Source organism: Enoplosus armatus, chromosome 8 (assembly GCF_043641665.1).
Source record: "Enoplosus armatus isolate fEnoArm2 chromosome 8, fEnoArm2.hap1, whole genome shotgun sequence".
Classification (NCBI taxonomy): Eukaryota; Metazoa; Chordata; class Actinopteri; order Centrarchiformes; family Enoplosidae; genus Enoplosus; species Enoplosus armatus.
In genome coordinates this window covers 16,834,988-16,852,600 of record NC_092187.1, presented here as the reverse complement: position 1 = coordinate 16,852,600, position 17,613 = coordinate 16,834,988, and the positions used below count along the sequence as shown (strand labels likewise).

The 17,613-nt window shown below is 43.5% G+C and overlaps 1 protein-coding gene across 1 annotated transcript in view; it reads right to left on the bottom strand.

Annotated features, from left to right (window-relative positions):
• Window positions 1-17,613, bottom strand: part of LOC139288612 (membrane-associated guanylate kinase, WW and PDZ domain-containing protein 1-like) — an 89,003-nt gene that overhangs the window by 16,948 nt on the left and 54,442 nt on the right. The window contains exons 3-13 of the mRNA XM_070909941.1: window positions 17,239-17,358; window positions 15,439-15,627; window positions 14,062-14,284; window positions 13,712-13,759; window positions 13,359-13,441; window positions 12,690-12,728; window positions 10,822-10,879; window positions 10,505-10,620; window positions 8,918-9,040; window positions 8,224-8,409; window positions 6,737-7,348 (exon numbers count right to left, since the gene is read on the bottom strand). Of these exons, the coding sequence (XP_070766042.1) occupies window positions 6,737-7,348; window positions 8,224-8,409; window positions 8,918-9,040; window positions 10,505-10,620; window positions 10,822-10,879; window positions 12,690-12,728; window positions 13,359-13,441; window positions 13,712-13,759; window positions 14,062-14,284; window positions 15,439-15,627; window positions 17,239-17,358 (1,797 nt within the window). The remainder of the gene's footprint in view (window positions 1-6,736; window positions 7,349-8,223; window positions 8,410-8,917; window positions 9,041-10,504; window positions 10,621-10,821; window positions 10,880-12,689; window positions 12,729-13,358; window positions 13,442-13,711; window positions 13,760-14,061; window positions 14,285-15,438; window positions 15,628-17,238; window positions 17,359-17,613) is intronic.

Sequence of the window (17,613 nt, the reverse complement as noted above, 5' to 3'; positions counted from 1 at the left end):
CCCTTCCAGTCTTCTTGCCAGCTGTCTCCAAGATGAGCTCTCCAGCAGAATCTCAACTATTAACTGCTGAGAAGGAGCTCAGCAGCTTGAGCATCATATCAAAGGAAAGCCTGAGTTCCTGCCTTACTATGCACATCTTCTGAGCAACTACAGAGCTGTTTCCTCTCCTCTCCACTCCTCTGCTTTGCTCAAGGCTTACATTGAGAAGCTGATCTTCTCTCTCTGCCTATTTTTTTTTCTTGTTCCCTCCCCCCTCCTCTTCTTCCGTGCACCATGACTTGCTCTCCCTCTATCTGTCTCTCTCTCTCTCTCTCTCTTTCTCTCTTATACACCAGTTAACACACTGTAGAGAGTCACCAAGAAGATCAATCTCGTTTGTGCTAATGAAATATTAATACTTGGAGCCAGTTGTCAGGGGAGAGAATTCACAGCATACCAGTGTAGGGAATAATCTACATTCCCGCTTAGCTGCTTTTATTTTCACACCCATCGCAACCCAATTCATTCATCAAGTAGTTTCCTCTACCTCAAACATATTAACACACAGCTATTCAGACTCCACCTTCTCTCCAAGAAAACTCCTGAAGCTTCTTTTCCCTGCCACTCACTACAGCCCAGTGCGTTCAGACAGAAATAGACAAATGAATGCATGAACGACGCGAGGCAGGATCGGGACAAAGAGTTGCTGTTGCCAAGGCAATCAAGTAGTTCTGTATACAGTGATAGCAGGCCTAGTTTGTTAAATACGAGGAGTGAGCAGCAGCAGCAGCACACCACATTTACATTAATGTCAGACCTTTGATCCATCACAACGTCATCCTTCTTCATTTTTGCTATAGAGACCTATAAAAAACATATTACTTCCCACAACATCTGATACCAAGCATGCACAGAGAAAAGCTTACTGGAAGTATTAATGGGACCAGCGACATTAATACATGCAACAACATGCAAGCATCCATCTTAGCCTCTTTCTGCTGCATTGGCAAAAAATCATTAAATGTTAAAACTCTCTGTTGCTGCAAAGCCCCTCTCTCTACTCGATTCATAATTTATCCTCCCTATTTTCCCTCCCTCTCTCTCCCTCTCTCCCTCCCTCAGATTATGGGGTGCCAGCTACTGGAGCAAGTGGAACATCTCAGCTGCTGACATGCTGATGAATGTTTTTTTGTGTGTGTGTGTGTGTGTGTGTGTGTGTGTGACCCAGGAAGGACACACATCAGAAGGTCAGATATCAATAATAAGTGTTTCCCATTACAACAGCAGGTTATATGACCCAGGAGCCCTAAATTACACAGTGTGGGAGGTCAATGAAAACCTTTCACTTTGAAACAACCTCTGAAAAATCTTCAAACTGCCAAACGAGGTCAGCATAATCAGCATCAAGCGTAAAGAAATTGAATTTAACTATGGCCATATGGTTCATAAATTTGGGCGTGGAACTGAAGGGGAATAAAGATGCAAGGAACGGACATAGTTTGACCCCACCTCTACATTCCTCCACTGTGTCAGCTAGAACAGCTGATTTACATGCTGCACGGTGTGAGCGCATCTTCATGCATGATGCAGTACATTTAAATCTGCTGAACTTACTCTGGCATTGTGATGCGGACGCATGACGTCTTGTAATTCAGAGTAACAGAGTAACATTTATGAGCAGCTGAAGCTCGGTGAAAGAAATATGGGAATCGCATGTTCCTGCACACACGCATCCGTGTGGAAGCATCCATAAATGCATGCATGCTATATGGATGTAATACCAGCACAGGAAGGTATGCAAGAAGGTGAGTGTTTTATTTATGCACAGGGCACAAACATCGACGAAGTATGCAGGCACGCACAGACACACGTAGCATTTACATTATGCACCGGGGGCCTTAATCCTGATATCTTTTACTCTGCTGAAGCTGCTGAATGACAGTAAAGCTCTGCTCAATACCCCGCAACAGAACGCTGCTCCATTTAAAAGACTCGAACTGATCACTAAGCATGCAACATTGGCTTAAAAGGCCTGATTTTATTATTACAGAGGCAAACTTCTACCAGACTGACTAAGACTGTGTCCATTATCATTCAAATGAGACGGGAAGTAAAAGAAACCCAAAAAAAAGCGAGCGTCATCAGTTGTTTTGGTGACCTAAACTGGCTCTAAGCATCAGTGTGGAGGAGGCTGCTTCCTTTACTTCTTTTACAGTGAAGTACACTTATAATAATGAGCAGAATTACAAAGAAATGTGTTGGTGGGGAAGTTATTGAACAGCACTAAAGGCAGGGAGCCTCAAAGACATGTTCATATTATCAATCGGCAATATGAGCATTAGTGTTTCTGCTCAATAGCTTGTATAATTTGTGTGAAGGAGTGGGTCGGACCTGCGTATTTCTTGATTAGCCTTGACAAATGTCCTTGCCATCTGTCCCATCACACATGCAAACTGTGGTGTCCACTGGTGAACAGCAGCCCAAGTTCAGTAAAATGCAGAAAATTTGATTTTGCATAGTTGTGTGGTTACAAATGTGTGTGTGTGTGTGTGTGTGTGTGTGTGTGTGTGTGTGTGTGTGTGTGTGTGTGTGTGTGTGTGTGTGTGTGTGTGTGGAGCAACAGCACTGAAAAAGCTTGAGCTTTTCAAACTGAATCTGCAGCGCGGTGAGTGGCTCAGTGTTTCAATATGCCGTTGAAGCTGTGGCCTTGGTGGGTCTATGCAGAGCCCACACAAAGCGAACGAATGGTCCTTCCTCCAGGTTTTCTATGTACATTGTTAGAGGGCGTACAACATGAGTAATGCTCTCTTTTGTTGAGCCAAACCTGTAAACATTTGTCCCTGCTCTACTTATAAGATTGTCCTATTATCCAGTACTCCCATCTCTTCATCTACTCTAAATTATATTGTCTCGCTCTTCCTCGTCGCCTGTTATCATCATATTTCATTCCTCTTCCTTCATATCCTCAACATTTTATATCCCATCCCTCTGTCTTTTCATTTTCTCTCTTCTCTCTCTCTGTCTCTCAGGGGACAGGAGCGCTGTGCACGATTGTCATGGCAACAACGATGGGAAGACAAGATGGAGGAGTCATAGCTGTCCTGGCCTCCTTCACAGGGGAAGATCCAGTGTTTGAAAACACCAGATGTTGCCTTTAAAATCTCATTGGAAAATAAAAACGTCTTAGAAAAGCTTACGGTAATAATAGATATTTTTAACAGTTAGATACTCAAGCATGCAACTGCTTAGAGTGCAAGTGCGCCACAAAATCACTAAATGATAAAAATGGATCCTGCACATCACGCTTGCTTAACACATTTCGGTCCACTGCACATTTGTCAGGTGATGGTTAAGAAAGGCTGTTTTAATAAATATATATTTCCAAATCTTAGACTGGCTTGCAGACTCTCACTACACAGTCCTTTAGCAGCTCATTCCTCCATTACCACAACAGCCTTTTCTACCTCTTGTCTTTTTCCATTGCACAAATTACCAGTTGCCATTCCTCCCCTCTTCTAGGTGTTTCAACGACCACAGAATTGAAACTAGGGATACCATTTGTTGGGCAATCCAAAAACCAAAATGTGGCTCTGTTCATTTCAGGCGCACTCTGGCAAAATGCACTACAGCCTTCTGTGAACGCTCTGTGACAACAACACATTTGAATTTTTACTTGTGAGGCTTCTGAGCTCGCTGTGTATCTATCTGCGATTAGCCACAAGCAAACTACTCTGACACTGTTCAGTTCAGAGCAATGCTGCCTCCTAAACTGGTGTAATGTTACAAAATATGTTTTTTTTCTCTCTCTTTGTCATGCACATCTCTCAACAACTCAATCTGAATCTGACAACGCTTAAGCTACGTTAGGTTCAGTTTTAGTCTTAATAAGGATTTATTCATAAATTTAACACAGAATATTTTGCATGAATGTAACTTCTGTAACTCAATCTCATATACAAAATTGGAACTGTGGGAAACATAAAATAACGGCCATGTTAGAGAGAAAACAATCCCTGTGTGATGTTGTGTTTGTTTGACCTTGTGCTTTGTGCCCTCTCTTGAAAACTGACTCTGCTGACTCTGAGTCAGTCAGCGCAGATTGATGAGTCACAGATGAACAGATTAAGGCTTCTTCTCCTCTCGCTGAAGTCCACCTTGTTCCTCCTCCTCTTCTCCTCTGCCTATAACTTCTCTAAACCAATCGCCTCGTATACGCTCCCCTCGCTGAACCTCCAGTGCTGTTCAGCAAATCTCACACTCTCTCCTCTAATCCTCCACCTCCACTTTCTCAAGACATGATCCCTGGCCCTCCTATTTCTCATCCTCTACTCTCTCCTCTTATCTGCCTTACCTCGCTCCTCTTAGCTCCCATAATTGTTGTTTGTGAATGATTATGCGTTAGCTGCTAGCGATCACTTAAAAGGTCACACGCATCATTCTCAGGCAGAAAGCCGAGCCCACGTCTCAGTCCCAACAACCGCTATTACCCAGTACAGCTGCAGCTAATGATTCTTTTTTATAGTTGATTAATCTGTGATGAATGTTTTGGATTCATCAAGTAAGTCGTTTAGTCTAGAAAACGTCAGAAAATAGTGAAAAATACCCATCATAATTTCCCATAACCCGAAGTGGTGTCTTCAAAGATATTCAGTTTACAATTATATTAAAAAGGGAAAAGACGCAAATCCTCACATTTGAGAGGCTGGAACCAGTGAGTGTTTGGCATTTTTGCCTGATAAATGACTTGAAAATAGTTTTTTATTCATTTTCTGTTGCTCGACTTAAGCTGCCTTCACACTGTGAGACAGCAAAGATCGTATTGGGTCTAATAAAATCTCAGTCGCAATCTGTGTCAGACTGCACGATATCAGATTGAGGCATATCAGATGTGCGATGAATTTGTAGCACTACGATTTAAAAAAAGTATATCAGAGCAGAGGCACGTCATGAACTCGCATCATTCATCTGCGCCACTCTTTATTTAGCTCCTCAATGTTTTTTTTGGTTTGTGTGTTCGCACATTTCTTCCCTAAATATTATTCTAAAAATGGCGCTTACGAAATGTCACGCCTGCCGTTATGGCAGACGACCGTTATGGATTGACGACCAAAGATTTTTCCACGTTTCTCCACGTGTTAACTTTTGTCTCAGACAACCCAGAATGGCACAGTAATCAATTTAACATTTCAGCTAAATTTTCTAGCGCCTCAAACCTCAATACTGCGTGTCAGCTGTCACTGAAAGCTTGTTTAGACTCTTCTTAACTTAATCTTCGATCGGACAGTTTCTGATTTAAACCATAATCATTTTAAGACTGTATTTTATGAAATAAAAGACGGGTTTTGTGGAAACCCATATTTATATTTCGTATTGCACTATTTCAAATTTCAAGCAACACTCAGCCCTGCGTCTAACCATTGAGATAGAAGCTTCATTCATCTAAATACCGACCACCTGGCTGCCTGTGTGTGTGTGTGTAGTGTATATCCCTCATCACCTGGCCACTCACCTGAGCTCATGATAATGACAGGCCGGTGTCAAAGCTAACAGAGATGATCTATGACTGCCCGTAGCCTCCTTCCCACTTCTCCTCTCCTTTACTTCCTCTTTGTCTCACTCTTGCTCTCTTTGCACGTCTCCCTCTAAGCTCTGGTAACAGGAATGCTGCCCCGCATCATTCTCTCTCTCACACACACACAAACTCACAGACACACTCACACAGGCCCGTAATGATGCTGACATTTAACACGATACAGCAGCGTTATTCCAGCAGCAGTGCACAAGGTCAACTCATTAGAGGGCATAATTGATGTGGGGTGCATATCCCAACCTGCCGGCATGGACAGCAATTTACCAACAATAAGGCTTGGACACAAATGAGGGACCTCGGATGTCATTCAGTGTCTGCGTGGATACTTTACACTCGAGCAAACAATTTGTTTTGTTTTGACATTTCAATGAGAAAAACATTTATCTCTGGGTCATTCCAGGCCAAACGTGTTGTGTGTAGGACCGTGAATGGCACAGTGTAGCAGTGAACAGGCTGAGAATCCAGAGAAAGTAGCGTTCACCATTAAAAAAATCCACATTAATAACGTGCGACTACATTAGCAAACATCTGAATACTCAATTTTCTAATCAAAATCAATGAAACATTCAGTAATTTTCTGTTTCCATGAACACAGACTTGAATCTCCACACACTTATTCATTACATGGTACCGTTTGTTTTGTTGTTGTACACATCCAGAGCAGAAAATTAACAGTCACAACCTTCACAATACCTAGTTATCATACAAGCATCATAAGACGAAAGCAAACGTAAAGACCGACAAAGTCTGTGAGGTCTAATTCAGCAACATCCGTATTCATAACATATACGAGTCCCTGACCTAATGTGCTCCTCCTCCCCTCCCCTCTCATTCATCTATCTCGCCTCTTTACCCATCCTCCCACTCCTTCCCACACTCATCTGCTCATCGACTGCCATGCTAACTAAGCCCATCGTCTCTTTGCCTCTCCTCGTTTCATCCCATCCAGTCTAAGCATTTTCAACCTGCCACCCACTCTCTTCCTCACTTTTCTCTCCTGCTCTCTCATTATGTCACTCTTTCCGCTCCAACTATTCAAGCTGTTCAGCAGACAACAGCGCATTCTTTTGTGCGCTTAATCACATCCTTTCACGTCAAAACTTCAGTTACTGCATCTATTTATCCACCCCTGCTGATAAATATTTGACATCAAGTTGTAACACATACCTCTTTGCACCAGCATGGTGACCTCGCTGCCTCTGGGACATTTGCTCAGCAGGTCCACCACCTGATTGTGGCTCATATTCTGGACATTTCTCTTGTTGACCTCCATCAGAATATCCCCCTCCTTCAGGCCACGACAGCGTGGATAGTCCACTATCTGCTTGACCCTCTGCCCGCCTCCCGTCAGGCTGTCGGCAATGGTGAAGCCAAATCCCTTGTCGCCCTTCTCCATGTGGATGGTGATCAGCTCGGGCTGGGTGGCTATGGACGAGGCCAGGGTGACCACATCGCTGGAGTAGCCGTGCGAGCCGTTAGACGCCACCTCAGCCGAGGGGCTGTGCGGCCGCGGCTCCCTCATGCCGTTAACGGGTCCGGCCTGGTTGGAAGGCGAGTCAAACGTCTCCTGTCCGTTGACAATGATAGGCTCCTTGTCCAAGATCGCCACTGAGGTCACCAGGCTGGTGTTGGGGTCATCGGGGTCAAAGGGCAGCGGGTAGCCACGGCATAAAGCCAGGTCCACCATGGAACCGATGGGGATAGATTGGAAGATCTTCACCACCTGAGCGTGTGTGTAGCCCAGCACAATGGTGTCATTCACACTGACTATCACATCACCTGCATCAAGGAAAATTATACTGTTAGTGATGCCATCATTTACACAGTTAACATCTTTTTAAAGTTAATATATCAAGTCAAATTTTTTTAACACTGTTAAAAAACACTGTTAGCATTATTATCCAGTTGTTAATAGGCAACCTAACAGGGGTGTACCATGCCTCAAACCCAGTGTATGCTGGGATATGATCCAGCCCCCTGCAACCCTGAACTGCATGGCCCAGTTCCAATGCCCCCCCCCCCAAACACCCCAACTGACGCCACCTGAAATGACTGATCACTAGAGGCAATTTATCAGACTTCTGACAGCTCCCTCTGGATCCAACCTTTTTCCCATATGCAGTGGTGTTCCCCAAAACCTGCAAACAGACTTTGATGTGTAAAAGTTCCCCTTTAATCGACATCACCTGTGACATCACTGTAACTGTGTGAGTGCAGGAGGCTGTGAGTGCTTCAAACGCTGTATGAGGAATTTGTGAAATCATATTACTTGGATAGAGACATTTCTATGCACAGTGAAGTGTGAGGCTGATCATTCAGACTGTATGTAGTTGAATGAACTGGAGTGTTCATTGTTTGCTTCTAGGACCAAATCAATATTTGTGATAACCTATTTTTACAATGCACAATTCCTCTACCATTGCAGTTTAAGGTCAGAACGCTTTACATTATGTGCCTTTAAGTAAGGCCTGTAAAGTTGCGGACTTATGGAAAGTGTCCATAACGGGCTTAAAAACCAGAAAGCCCTTAAGCACTTGCTGAACTGGAACTGGGCCCATGAGCAGTGTAGAAGATGGATGTAGTGTAGGAACACTACTGTGTGTGTTGCTGGAATGAAAACAGTGCCCCCTGTGGATGGTGGTTATGTACTGCACCTGTCTCCATCTTGCCATCCACGGCTGCAGGCCCATCCAGCACTAGACTTTTGATCTGCAGAAACTCATCTGGCTCGTCGCCTCCAACCACAGTGAAGCCGAAGCCGCGACGACTCTTCTTCAGCTTTGTGTTGATGAAGGTTCCTTTCAGCTCTGCTGGGTTTCTTGTGAAGAAAGGCTTCCCTCCTGCAGAGCACCGGAAAAACAACTCTTAGCTGTGTGTCCTTCCACATCCTCTACAGTCAACATTCCTGAACAATGTCTTGTAGATACTGTGGTAATTTTGTCTCTCAGATCAGGATCATACTTTGTAGACTGCTGTCTTATATGTGGAAAAATCTGCAAGCTGAGAGGAGGAGGGTTGGGATTCCTCAAATGTTAGGCCCAGCTGTGAAACAGTTGACTGATAACCAGATAACCAGACAAGGTTATTAGAAGTCTCTGACATGTGTCTAACATTTGGTCTGCGTGCATTCGCTTGTCACTTCCACATACTGTAATTTCCCATATCGTTGGGATCATGTTTTCTGTCCAGAAAACTTTCTTTTTTCTCTTCTTTTCTTTTTTTTTTATAATCGCTACCTGTTTGAATCTGAACTACATCTACCTTTGGGCCACTGTCTAGAGCATATTACAGAAAAATCAAGCAGTAGTAATTATGTATCTACAGTGTCTATTAAACATAAAGATTTACGTTTGGCTCCTGCAGGGCCGGGAGGTAGAGTTGGTGGGACCTGTGGGTCCCTGTAGGTCTCCAGGTGGTTTGGAGCGTAGTTTGCTAATGGAGCCGCTGCTGAGGAGTGCTCCTCTATCCACTCTGTACAGACACAATCACACACACATTAATCAACACACACACTCAACACAAAGATGTTCTTACATGCCGCACACATATAAACACTTGACAGCAACATACGTATAGACATAGAGCTTTAAGCACATACCGTAGATACTTGTAGGTACCATGTTATTCATTTTTATGCCTCAATTGTAATTAGCTCCTCATCAGCTTCTACTAGTGTTGAATCCAAGATACTTTTGTGTTGTAATGAAAAACAATTATATTCAATCTCAGCAATGATAATTTAGCAAAAGTAATGTTGCAAAACTGTTTTATGACATTGCAAGCTAAAGCAGGGGGTTTCAAAGCCTGACACTGTATGCCCCCACCCTCAGACAAAATCTAGACAACTGTGCCCGTATGTCCAGAGGTTTTCAAACATCTGTATATGATTGGATATAGGAGTGTCAGCGTTCCAGGAATATAAGAACCAAGTTAATATTCATGGATGTCGTCTCTCTTACTATTATTCTTTGTCTTACTTCTATTTAGGGGGGATTCATCATGCTCTAAATTCTCATAATTTGAGGGCTTTTGGCTACAACTTGACCCGGTTTTTTGTAGCCTGTATTTGTTTACATTTTAGCAAACTGGCACCTTTTAAAAGTATGCCGAATTACCTATTGGCAGTTCCTTTTTGTAATGTACCCATGGAGGTACAGACGACTATCACTGGATTACTGAAGAAACATTAAAAACTTGACGTTTATTCATGATGGCCATTGGGGATAATGATATCCTTGGGCATTGTAAGTTATACTGAATCTAAAAGTGTGCCTATCATGTGTGTGTGCTCAAATTTGACTGTGTCATGACTCCAAGAAGAAGTGCGATTTTTTATGCAAATTGCGGCAAATTGATGCTGAGGGTTTTTAAAAGTACCTTAATTCCTCCATGAGCTGCATGTCACAGCTGCTGCAGCTCCAACTCCGACCACATTGATGAACTTTCAACTTGAACGGGCCGAACTTTCAGAACACCAGCATGCACCGGTCCCTTTCACCTCACACAGTACCTTTGCATCAAGTCCCTCCCCCCACGCCCCCCCTTAAACTTTCCTGTGCCCCCCCTGGGGAGGCGTGCCTCACAGTTTGAAAACCTCTGGTAAAAATCTCTTTCACGCCTTTTCATGGCAAAGCAAATTAAATGATCAAATACAAAATGATACACAGCATTTATGATTTTAAATCACATAAATTAAAACCTAAACACCAAAGACGACACCGGGGCTTGGGCCATTTCTATTTTAGTAAAACTTACGAGAATCAAAATTTGCATTTAGTGAATTTCCATCATGTCTTGACAAGGGAGTTGAAGTCACAAAAGCGTGAATAGCAGTCTGGCCCAAACCCAGGAGAGCACTGGACAAACTAGAAGGACACGACACTCACAGACATGAAGAAAGAAAGAAATGGTGCCGTGCCAGGGCAGGAAACGAACCTCGAATATACCGCTCACCTTCTGGAGGCTGCGGCTGTTGCTGCTGCTGCTCCAGGATTTTGCGACGCCGCGCCTCCACCACCGGGTTCTCATACTGGGTCTTCCTGTTTATATGACTGAGTCAGAGGGAGATAAAGCAAGATAATAAGGGTAAAGATTGATTGGAAAACAGAAGAAATGGCATCATCAAATGTGCTCTTATCAATGTGATTCAGATTCACTGAAGGAGAGAGAAGATCTGTAAGAGGGTCTTTAATGTGGAGACACCACCCTGTTTTTCTTTGTGGGGTGATGTGTCAACAAGGTTGTTAACTTACTCTACGTAGTACACCCCGTACACTGGGTCTTCTATCCTTTCCCATCCTGGAGGAAGCTCTGAAAAACAGAAAGCACACAACATTAAACATAAAACACTTTCACATGCCAAACATTCAGCATAACATCATTATACTATTCTGTACTATACTAGTCATTATACTACAGGTACAGTAGATATAGTATGCAAACATGCTTTTAATTGGTTTAATTGGTTTCTACATTCCAAGGACTCACAACACTGTTAAATGCTCCCTTTAAAATGTCTGTTTTATTACAATCGTAAAAGTAAAATGTTTCAAGCCCAAATTGACTCCTTATACCGAGGATTCCAGCTGTGCTAGTAGTCATCATGTCCGACATGTTTTCATAAACTAAATTATGACCTGGATCACTCTCCCGCTGCCTACAACCATTTTTATGATGGTCATTATGACTAAAACATCTAAGACACTGCATGTAATTCTCTAAATATTACCATAGTGTTCCTCTCGGCTTGCTTCACTCTGTGAAACCCCCCATGCACATTGTATACACACCTAAGCACAGATGAGGCCTATTAAACTGACATATTCCCATTAAGATGTTGGCATCTCAGTCCTCCTCCTCACTGTATTTGATTTCAGACAAAGACATTACCTCCTTGTGTTACTGTGGGCTTCTCCCAAAGTCCAGTAAACACTTTTTATAAGAGACTGGATTTCACAATCGATAATCACAGGCTGTCTGCATCTGAGCAGCCAGCAATAATAAAGGCTTACAGCCAGACGTTCAAGGCCTTGTTTGAGACTGAGCTCTCGTTCCATTACAGAGGTGTTTGTGTTTCCTGCAAATGGGATGAGAATCAGCAGCTGAGCCATTTTCCAGTCTGTGAAGAGACTGAAGTACATTTATCAACCTGAGTCCTCAGCAAAACCTCGGTATGACTTTGTGCATCTGAGGCATACAACTCCTGTTATTCACGCTATGAAATGCGAGGAGTTGAATGATCCAAAAATCCAAACAGGCATAACCTTTGGATGTTAGAATTTAAGGCGGAGCTGTGATCAACAACATGTAACGACACCCCATGCAGTACAGTACAGTACATCTCACAGTAATAAATGTGAGACATTTGGAGAGCAGAGCAAGAAAAGTAATAAAAAAACAACTGCCAAAAACATTTAAGTCATGACATGACACAGACATAACTATAACATAACTTTTATGGTCGGGTTTACATCAGATGGTTTTATTTACCATCTCAAATCATTAAACCATCTCCCCTCTGCAGGAACCTGCATCTGCTGGAAAATCCATTATGCTTTAAAGTTACTCTGTGGAGTTTTCCGTAAACAAATAAAGATTTGTTTACATTGACAGTTCTCAGCAAAACATATTGTGTGTATCCTTGAGGCCTAAGGAACACATTGAATCCATTGCCGACTTATTTCTATAGTTTTTTATGAAAATCGCATTGTTTATACAAGCTTGCAGTCTTCCCCTCTTTTTCATATTGCTATTACAGCACATTACCACCACCAACTGTCGATGTGCACCACTGCTCTCTACAGCTGGCACAAGCATCTATCATGTCACCTGCTTACAGATTGCAGAGCGCAAGCTGGTAGAGCACAAAATACAAACACTCGTGGTCAAAAGCTTCTTTAAGTCCTTGCAACTGTCTTTTATTCCTCAAAAAAGCCCTTCACTGCAGCCTGCTGATAGAATTCAGTTTGGATTTCAAACTATGTGAACAGAATAAATCATATTACCACATTTAGTGCAGCATTTCAGAGATGATCGATTTTCAACGATGGATAGGTCATAACTGTCATATAACTTAATAAAACCAGCATAACTTTTGTCTTAAATAAATTAAAAATCTTACCTAGATCCGTCTCCAGGTCCTCCGTATGTATCCCTTCTTCTCCAAGATGAAAGCAGGATGAAACAAAGCAAACAAGATGAAGAATAGAAAAAAGGGATGGATAGCAGAAGAGAGGTGGGTCAGGGGATGGAGGAATCAAGAGAAAATAAAGAATGAAGTGACAGTCCAGAGAAAGGCAAATAGGGAAACAGACACCCCTTAGTCTCGAAATGGGTATTCACAGGATAAAGCAACATCTAAGAAAACATCCTAGTAATGTAAATACATGCTACTTTAAATTTCACCACTTGATGGTGCAATTTTGCAATTTGTGTTCTGAATCCTGAACTAGTCAACTGTCACTTTGAATTTATCAAACATTTCTTGTTTATTTGGGCTTTATTTGTCTTCTTTCCAGTATAAAAGAACACAAAATCAACTATTTACTGTAAAGCAAATATAGGACACATATTAAATCAAAACATATTGCGATCAAAACCAAATCAAGACTATGATAAAACATATTTTGTAAACACACTTTGTGGAAATCAAGCAATTTACAATGTCACCACTCAGTGCACTAGAGCAGCACAATGTATGAGACATCAAGCACCACCTACTGATTCCTAAAACACTACACAGAAGTGTGAATGTGCACTTTTATTGTGTAAATCATGTGTAGCAGCTTACCATCGTCATCACACTCTTCCAGGGGCCTGGAGGCTTTGTCTCTACACCGAGGATCCAGCCATGATGTGGTCTTTGTGTTGTGGCTGAGAGGAAACAAACAAGACAACAGAACAATTCAACACAGGCCGTCAAACCGACATATAAAAGCACAGCAGGGGCGCATGAATGCATCAGTAAGAATTAGAAAGTAAACCATGTCAGCAAGTTTACAGAGGACAGCAGGCGTCTGCTGCAAAGAGAAATGAGAATAACAGAGCGACACAGGCAGGATATCAACAATAAACAACCTGACTTTTCCCTCTATTGTTAAATAAGAACATACTGTAATTCAGTGATAGCAGAAATGAACATACAAGCTCTGAAAATACACAGCCATGTCCTGGTGGTGTGCCTTTGCCGTGCTGCAGAGAGGACAGAGAGGTGGAGGTAGTCAGGTGATCAGGATGTGATCTCCTTTAGAGATCGGGACATGCAGGGATTAACAGGAAAGCAGTGGCACCCAGGGGGCTGGGCAGGTTGGCTGGGGAGGCCTAAAAACCAAATCATGGGGGAAGACAAGCCACTGGACGAACAAAAGGGATAATAGTGCAGGTAAAATACAGAAAACACCAACTATGGTATGAGCTACGGTGAGAAATGCTTATTCAGGCAGTGCAAAGAGTGTGCGCAGGAGACCAAACTGTTGCCGGTTGTTGATACATACTCTATGAAGTAAAGCTCCCCGCTCTCAGTGTAGGCCATCTCCCAGTTTTCAGGCAGCTGCCCCAGTGGGTCTTCTGGAGAGACCTGCGGTTCTGCGAGGGTCTGCTGCCCACTCTCTGCGGTGGAGGTGGCCGCATTGTTCAGACCACAGGATGGAGCATTGTCACGTGCGGGGTACGGCCGGAGGATGCCGCCGCGGCTCTCGTCCTGGTCGTTAGGGTTACCTGCGCACAACAAAGGAGAGGGGAAGAGACTACGCACTAAGGATCCTGGGTAGCACGACGAGCACAACACAGAACAACAACACCAAGAAAAGACAACAAAACAAGAGTTTATGTCTTATGCATGCAAGAAAGGAACAGATGAAAAAAGCAGACATGCTCACTCCTTTAGCACATAGCATACACCGTTAACCACACCAAACTCCCAGCACTTCCCCTTCCCCCTATCTCAAGTTTTTCTACCGCCCAGTTCTAGTGTACTGAAAGGGCCCCAGGAATATGCTAATTATGCGAACAGTCTTTCCCAAACTCTTTTTGACCCCCACCCTGTTTTACCTCTCCACCCATAAGCCTCCTTCTCCAAAAGCTAGCTATTCCCAACCCCCATCCCCACTCGCTCCCCAGTTCTGGCCCAGTGTCCTCCACCACTTCCGTGGGCCTTTCAGGGTTGATCAAATGCTAATTCAACACTCTGGCAGCCTGGCAGGGGGATACAGAGAGGGCATAGATTCACAGCATCAAGAGAGAGAAACAAGCCATCTCTTGCACTTGAAAAACAGGATAGAACTCGAAGAAAAAGACGCTTTGGGATAAAAAGCTCATATTGTCACCTATTTTCTTTTATATATATTAAGGAGTTGATTTACACGTAGATGGCAATTCTGCTGAGACGTGTCGAGAAATATCTGGCATGAAAATAATATTATCACCTGAGGCACTTGATGAGCATGTACACATGCTAGAGGGGAATTAAATGAGCAAAATAAAAGTGAAAAAATAAGATGGAGGTAGGACAGGCTGTGAGGCCAGTAGCATGGAGAGAAATCGATGAATCTTGTGAGTGCGGCCTGTAATCTACTTCTTCCCCCATTACACCCCTCCTCACAGGCAGATGGCAGTGTTTGGAGGCTCACAGAGGAGGAATCGGCACCACAAAGACATGATGTAACCACCAGACACCCAGCGCCGTACAACAGGAGAGGATCATAAACACACACACATTATCTCCCTCCTTCTGTATTCCTAATCTTGCGCACACACATGCGTACACAGACACTCCAAAACAAGCATCCACTCGAGAACAAACAAAGAAAGCTGCAGAAACGGAAACTTCCAACAAGCAGAGGGAGGCTGGAGAGGTGCAGCTACGCCCTCACCTGTAAAACTGTTGTTCATTTCCGTGGCCTGGTCGTCATCGTCGTCGTCAGCAGGCACTACTCGGGCGTTTTGCATGTCATTGTAGGACTTGGTGCGCTTTGGGGTGGACTGCTGGGAGCCTGCATCACTGAGAATCACTGTCCCGATGATGGGCTGCCTTGGCGGCTTGGGGGTCCCATAATAGTTACCTAGGCAACAAGGAGGACATTAGCATGCTTGAGAGAGAGACATGGAAGGAGGGAGAAGGAGAAACCGAGACAGAGAGAGGAAGCCGGGGACAAAAACAGGCAGAGGGGTCTGTGAAACCTCCAAATAATACGCTGAGAGGAAAAGACATGAAGCTGGATCACAATGTGACTGCAAGTCGAGGAAATAAGCAGCTGGTGGGAAAGCAAAGCCGTTCTAGTTTGCGTTCGAGGCTGCAGAGCTGTATTGTCTGGATTCTGAAAGCACACTGAGCAAAAACAATGGACCAGCTCACAACACCCAGTTTGTTTTAGCAGCCTTTTCTGACTGACACTGTTCTTCTCAGTGGTGCAAACAAAGAATCTATCAAGTTTTTTCTGGCATGTACGCATAATGTATCCATATATTCTTTGTAAATATGAGAGAAAGAGGCGCCTTGGTGGTCTAGGGGTCTAATGGATACCACATAATGGCAACATTAAAGGAATAGCTCGATAGCTTTTGGGAAACATGCTTATTCGCTTTCTTGCTGAGCGTTAGATGAGAAGATCGATACCAGTTTTATATCTGTCGGCTCAATTTGATGTTGGAACTAGCAACAAGTTAGCATAGCTTAGCATAAAGACTGGAAGGGGAAACAGCTAGCATGTCTCTGTCCAAAAACAAACAAGATATGATGTGTTAATTAATGAGCTTTCTACGGACAGACCCAGGCAAGCAGTTAGCAGTTTCCAGTCTTTAAATGCAAAAAAATGATGCCACACCTTCTGGCTGTAATTCCATATTTACAGTACAGACATGAAAGTGGATCGGTCTTTTCGTGTAACTCTCAACAAGTAGGCTAATAACCTCCAAAATGCTATTTCTTTAACGGTTTGATCTCAGCCATGGAGGTTGTTGCCATGTCATCTCCCCTCATTTCCTGTCAACTCTGGTTAAATAAATACACCAAAATTTCCCAAAAATACTTAATAAAATTGTGAGAGAAATATGTTCCTATATAATCATATATCCATAAAAATCCAGAGCTAGCTGTGAATCAATAACCCTGTCTTCCTGTGGTTGTCTGGATGGCCACAGACTCCTGTGGACAGGTATTTGACATTGTCTGCGTGAAAGGGAGAAACGTGCCAACACACAGCAGAACCTGTGCCAAGCAGATTAATGTCGTAACATTCTCTCCCAGCCGCATGCACACACACACACACACACACACACACACACACACACACACTAGACTTAGCCCTGCATAGCACACAGGCTCAAAAACACACAATGCACAAACACACAATCCACCCCCACACACACACACACGCACACATGTTTACACACACAGGTTTGCGTCAGTATGCGACTTAGCGCTGCACAACACTGTCCCAATCAGAGTGAGAGGGGCAGATGTGGAGTGACCTGCTGTCTCCTGGATGCACCCCCGCCCCCCCATCATGCACAGTCTAATCGGAATCAACTGAGTGCACAGTCTTACGGTCCGCCTGCATGTAGGAAAAAATAAATGTTGATCGCTGCTACGCTCACTGTATCTGTGGAGAATCGGGACACCTGCGCCATCACTGAGTGTCAGTTATGGTGATGGTAATGATGGTCGTCCTCACCTTCATATGTTCCTATTTCAAGAAGCGTGCCACTGTCCTCAAGCTCTAGGAAGTCCTCCACAGACAGGAAGTTGTAATCCACCCCTGGGACCTCTCCGTCTCGAGGGGGGCGGGTTGTACCTAAGGACAGGAAAAAGCAAAGTTTAGGTGGGTGCCAAAAACCTGTTAAAATTCAGGCCACGTGCTTACAGTTGACTGAAGGTGAAATACGATTTTTTCCCTCCTGGATGTTCAATATGCTTCTCTCACAAATAGCACACTGAACGCCCTTCATTACTGTTAAAATCCAGTCAACATCCCAACATTCATTCAGCTTTTTGAGATGATGACCGGCAACTGGGTGGAAGGGCCTCCAAAGCAGTAAATGAGAGAAGT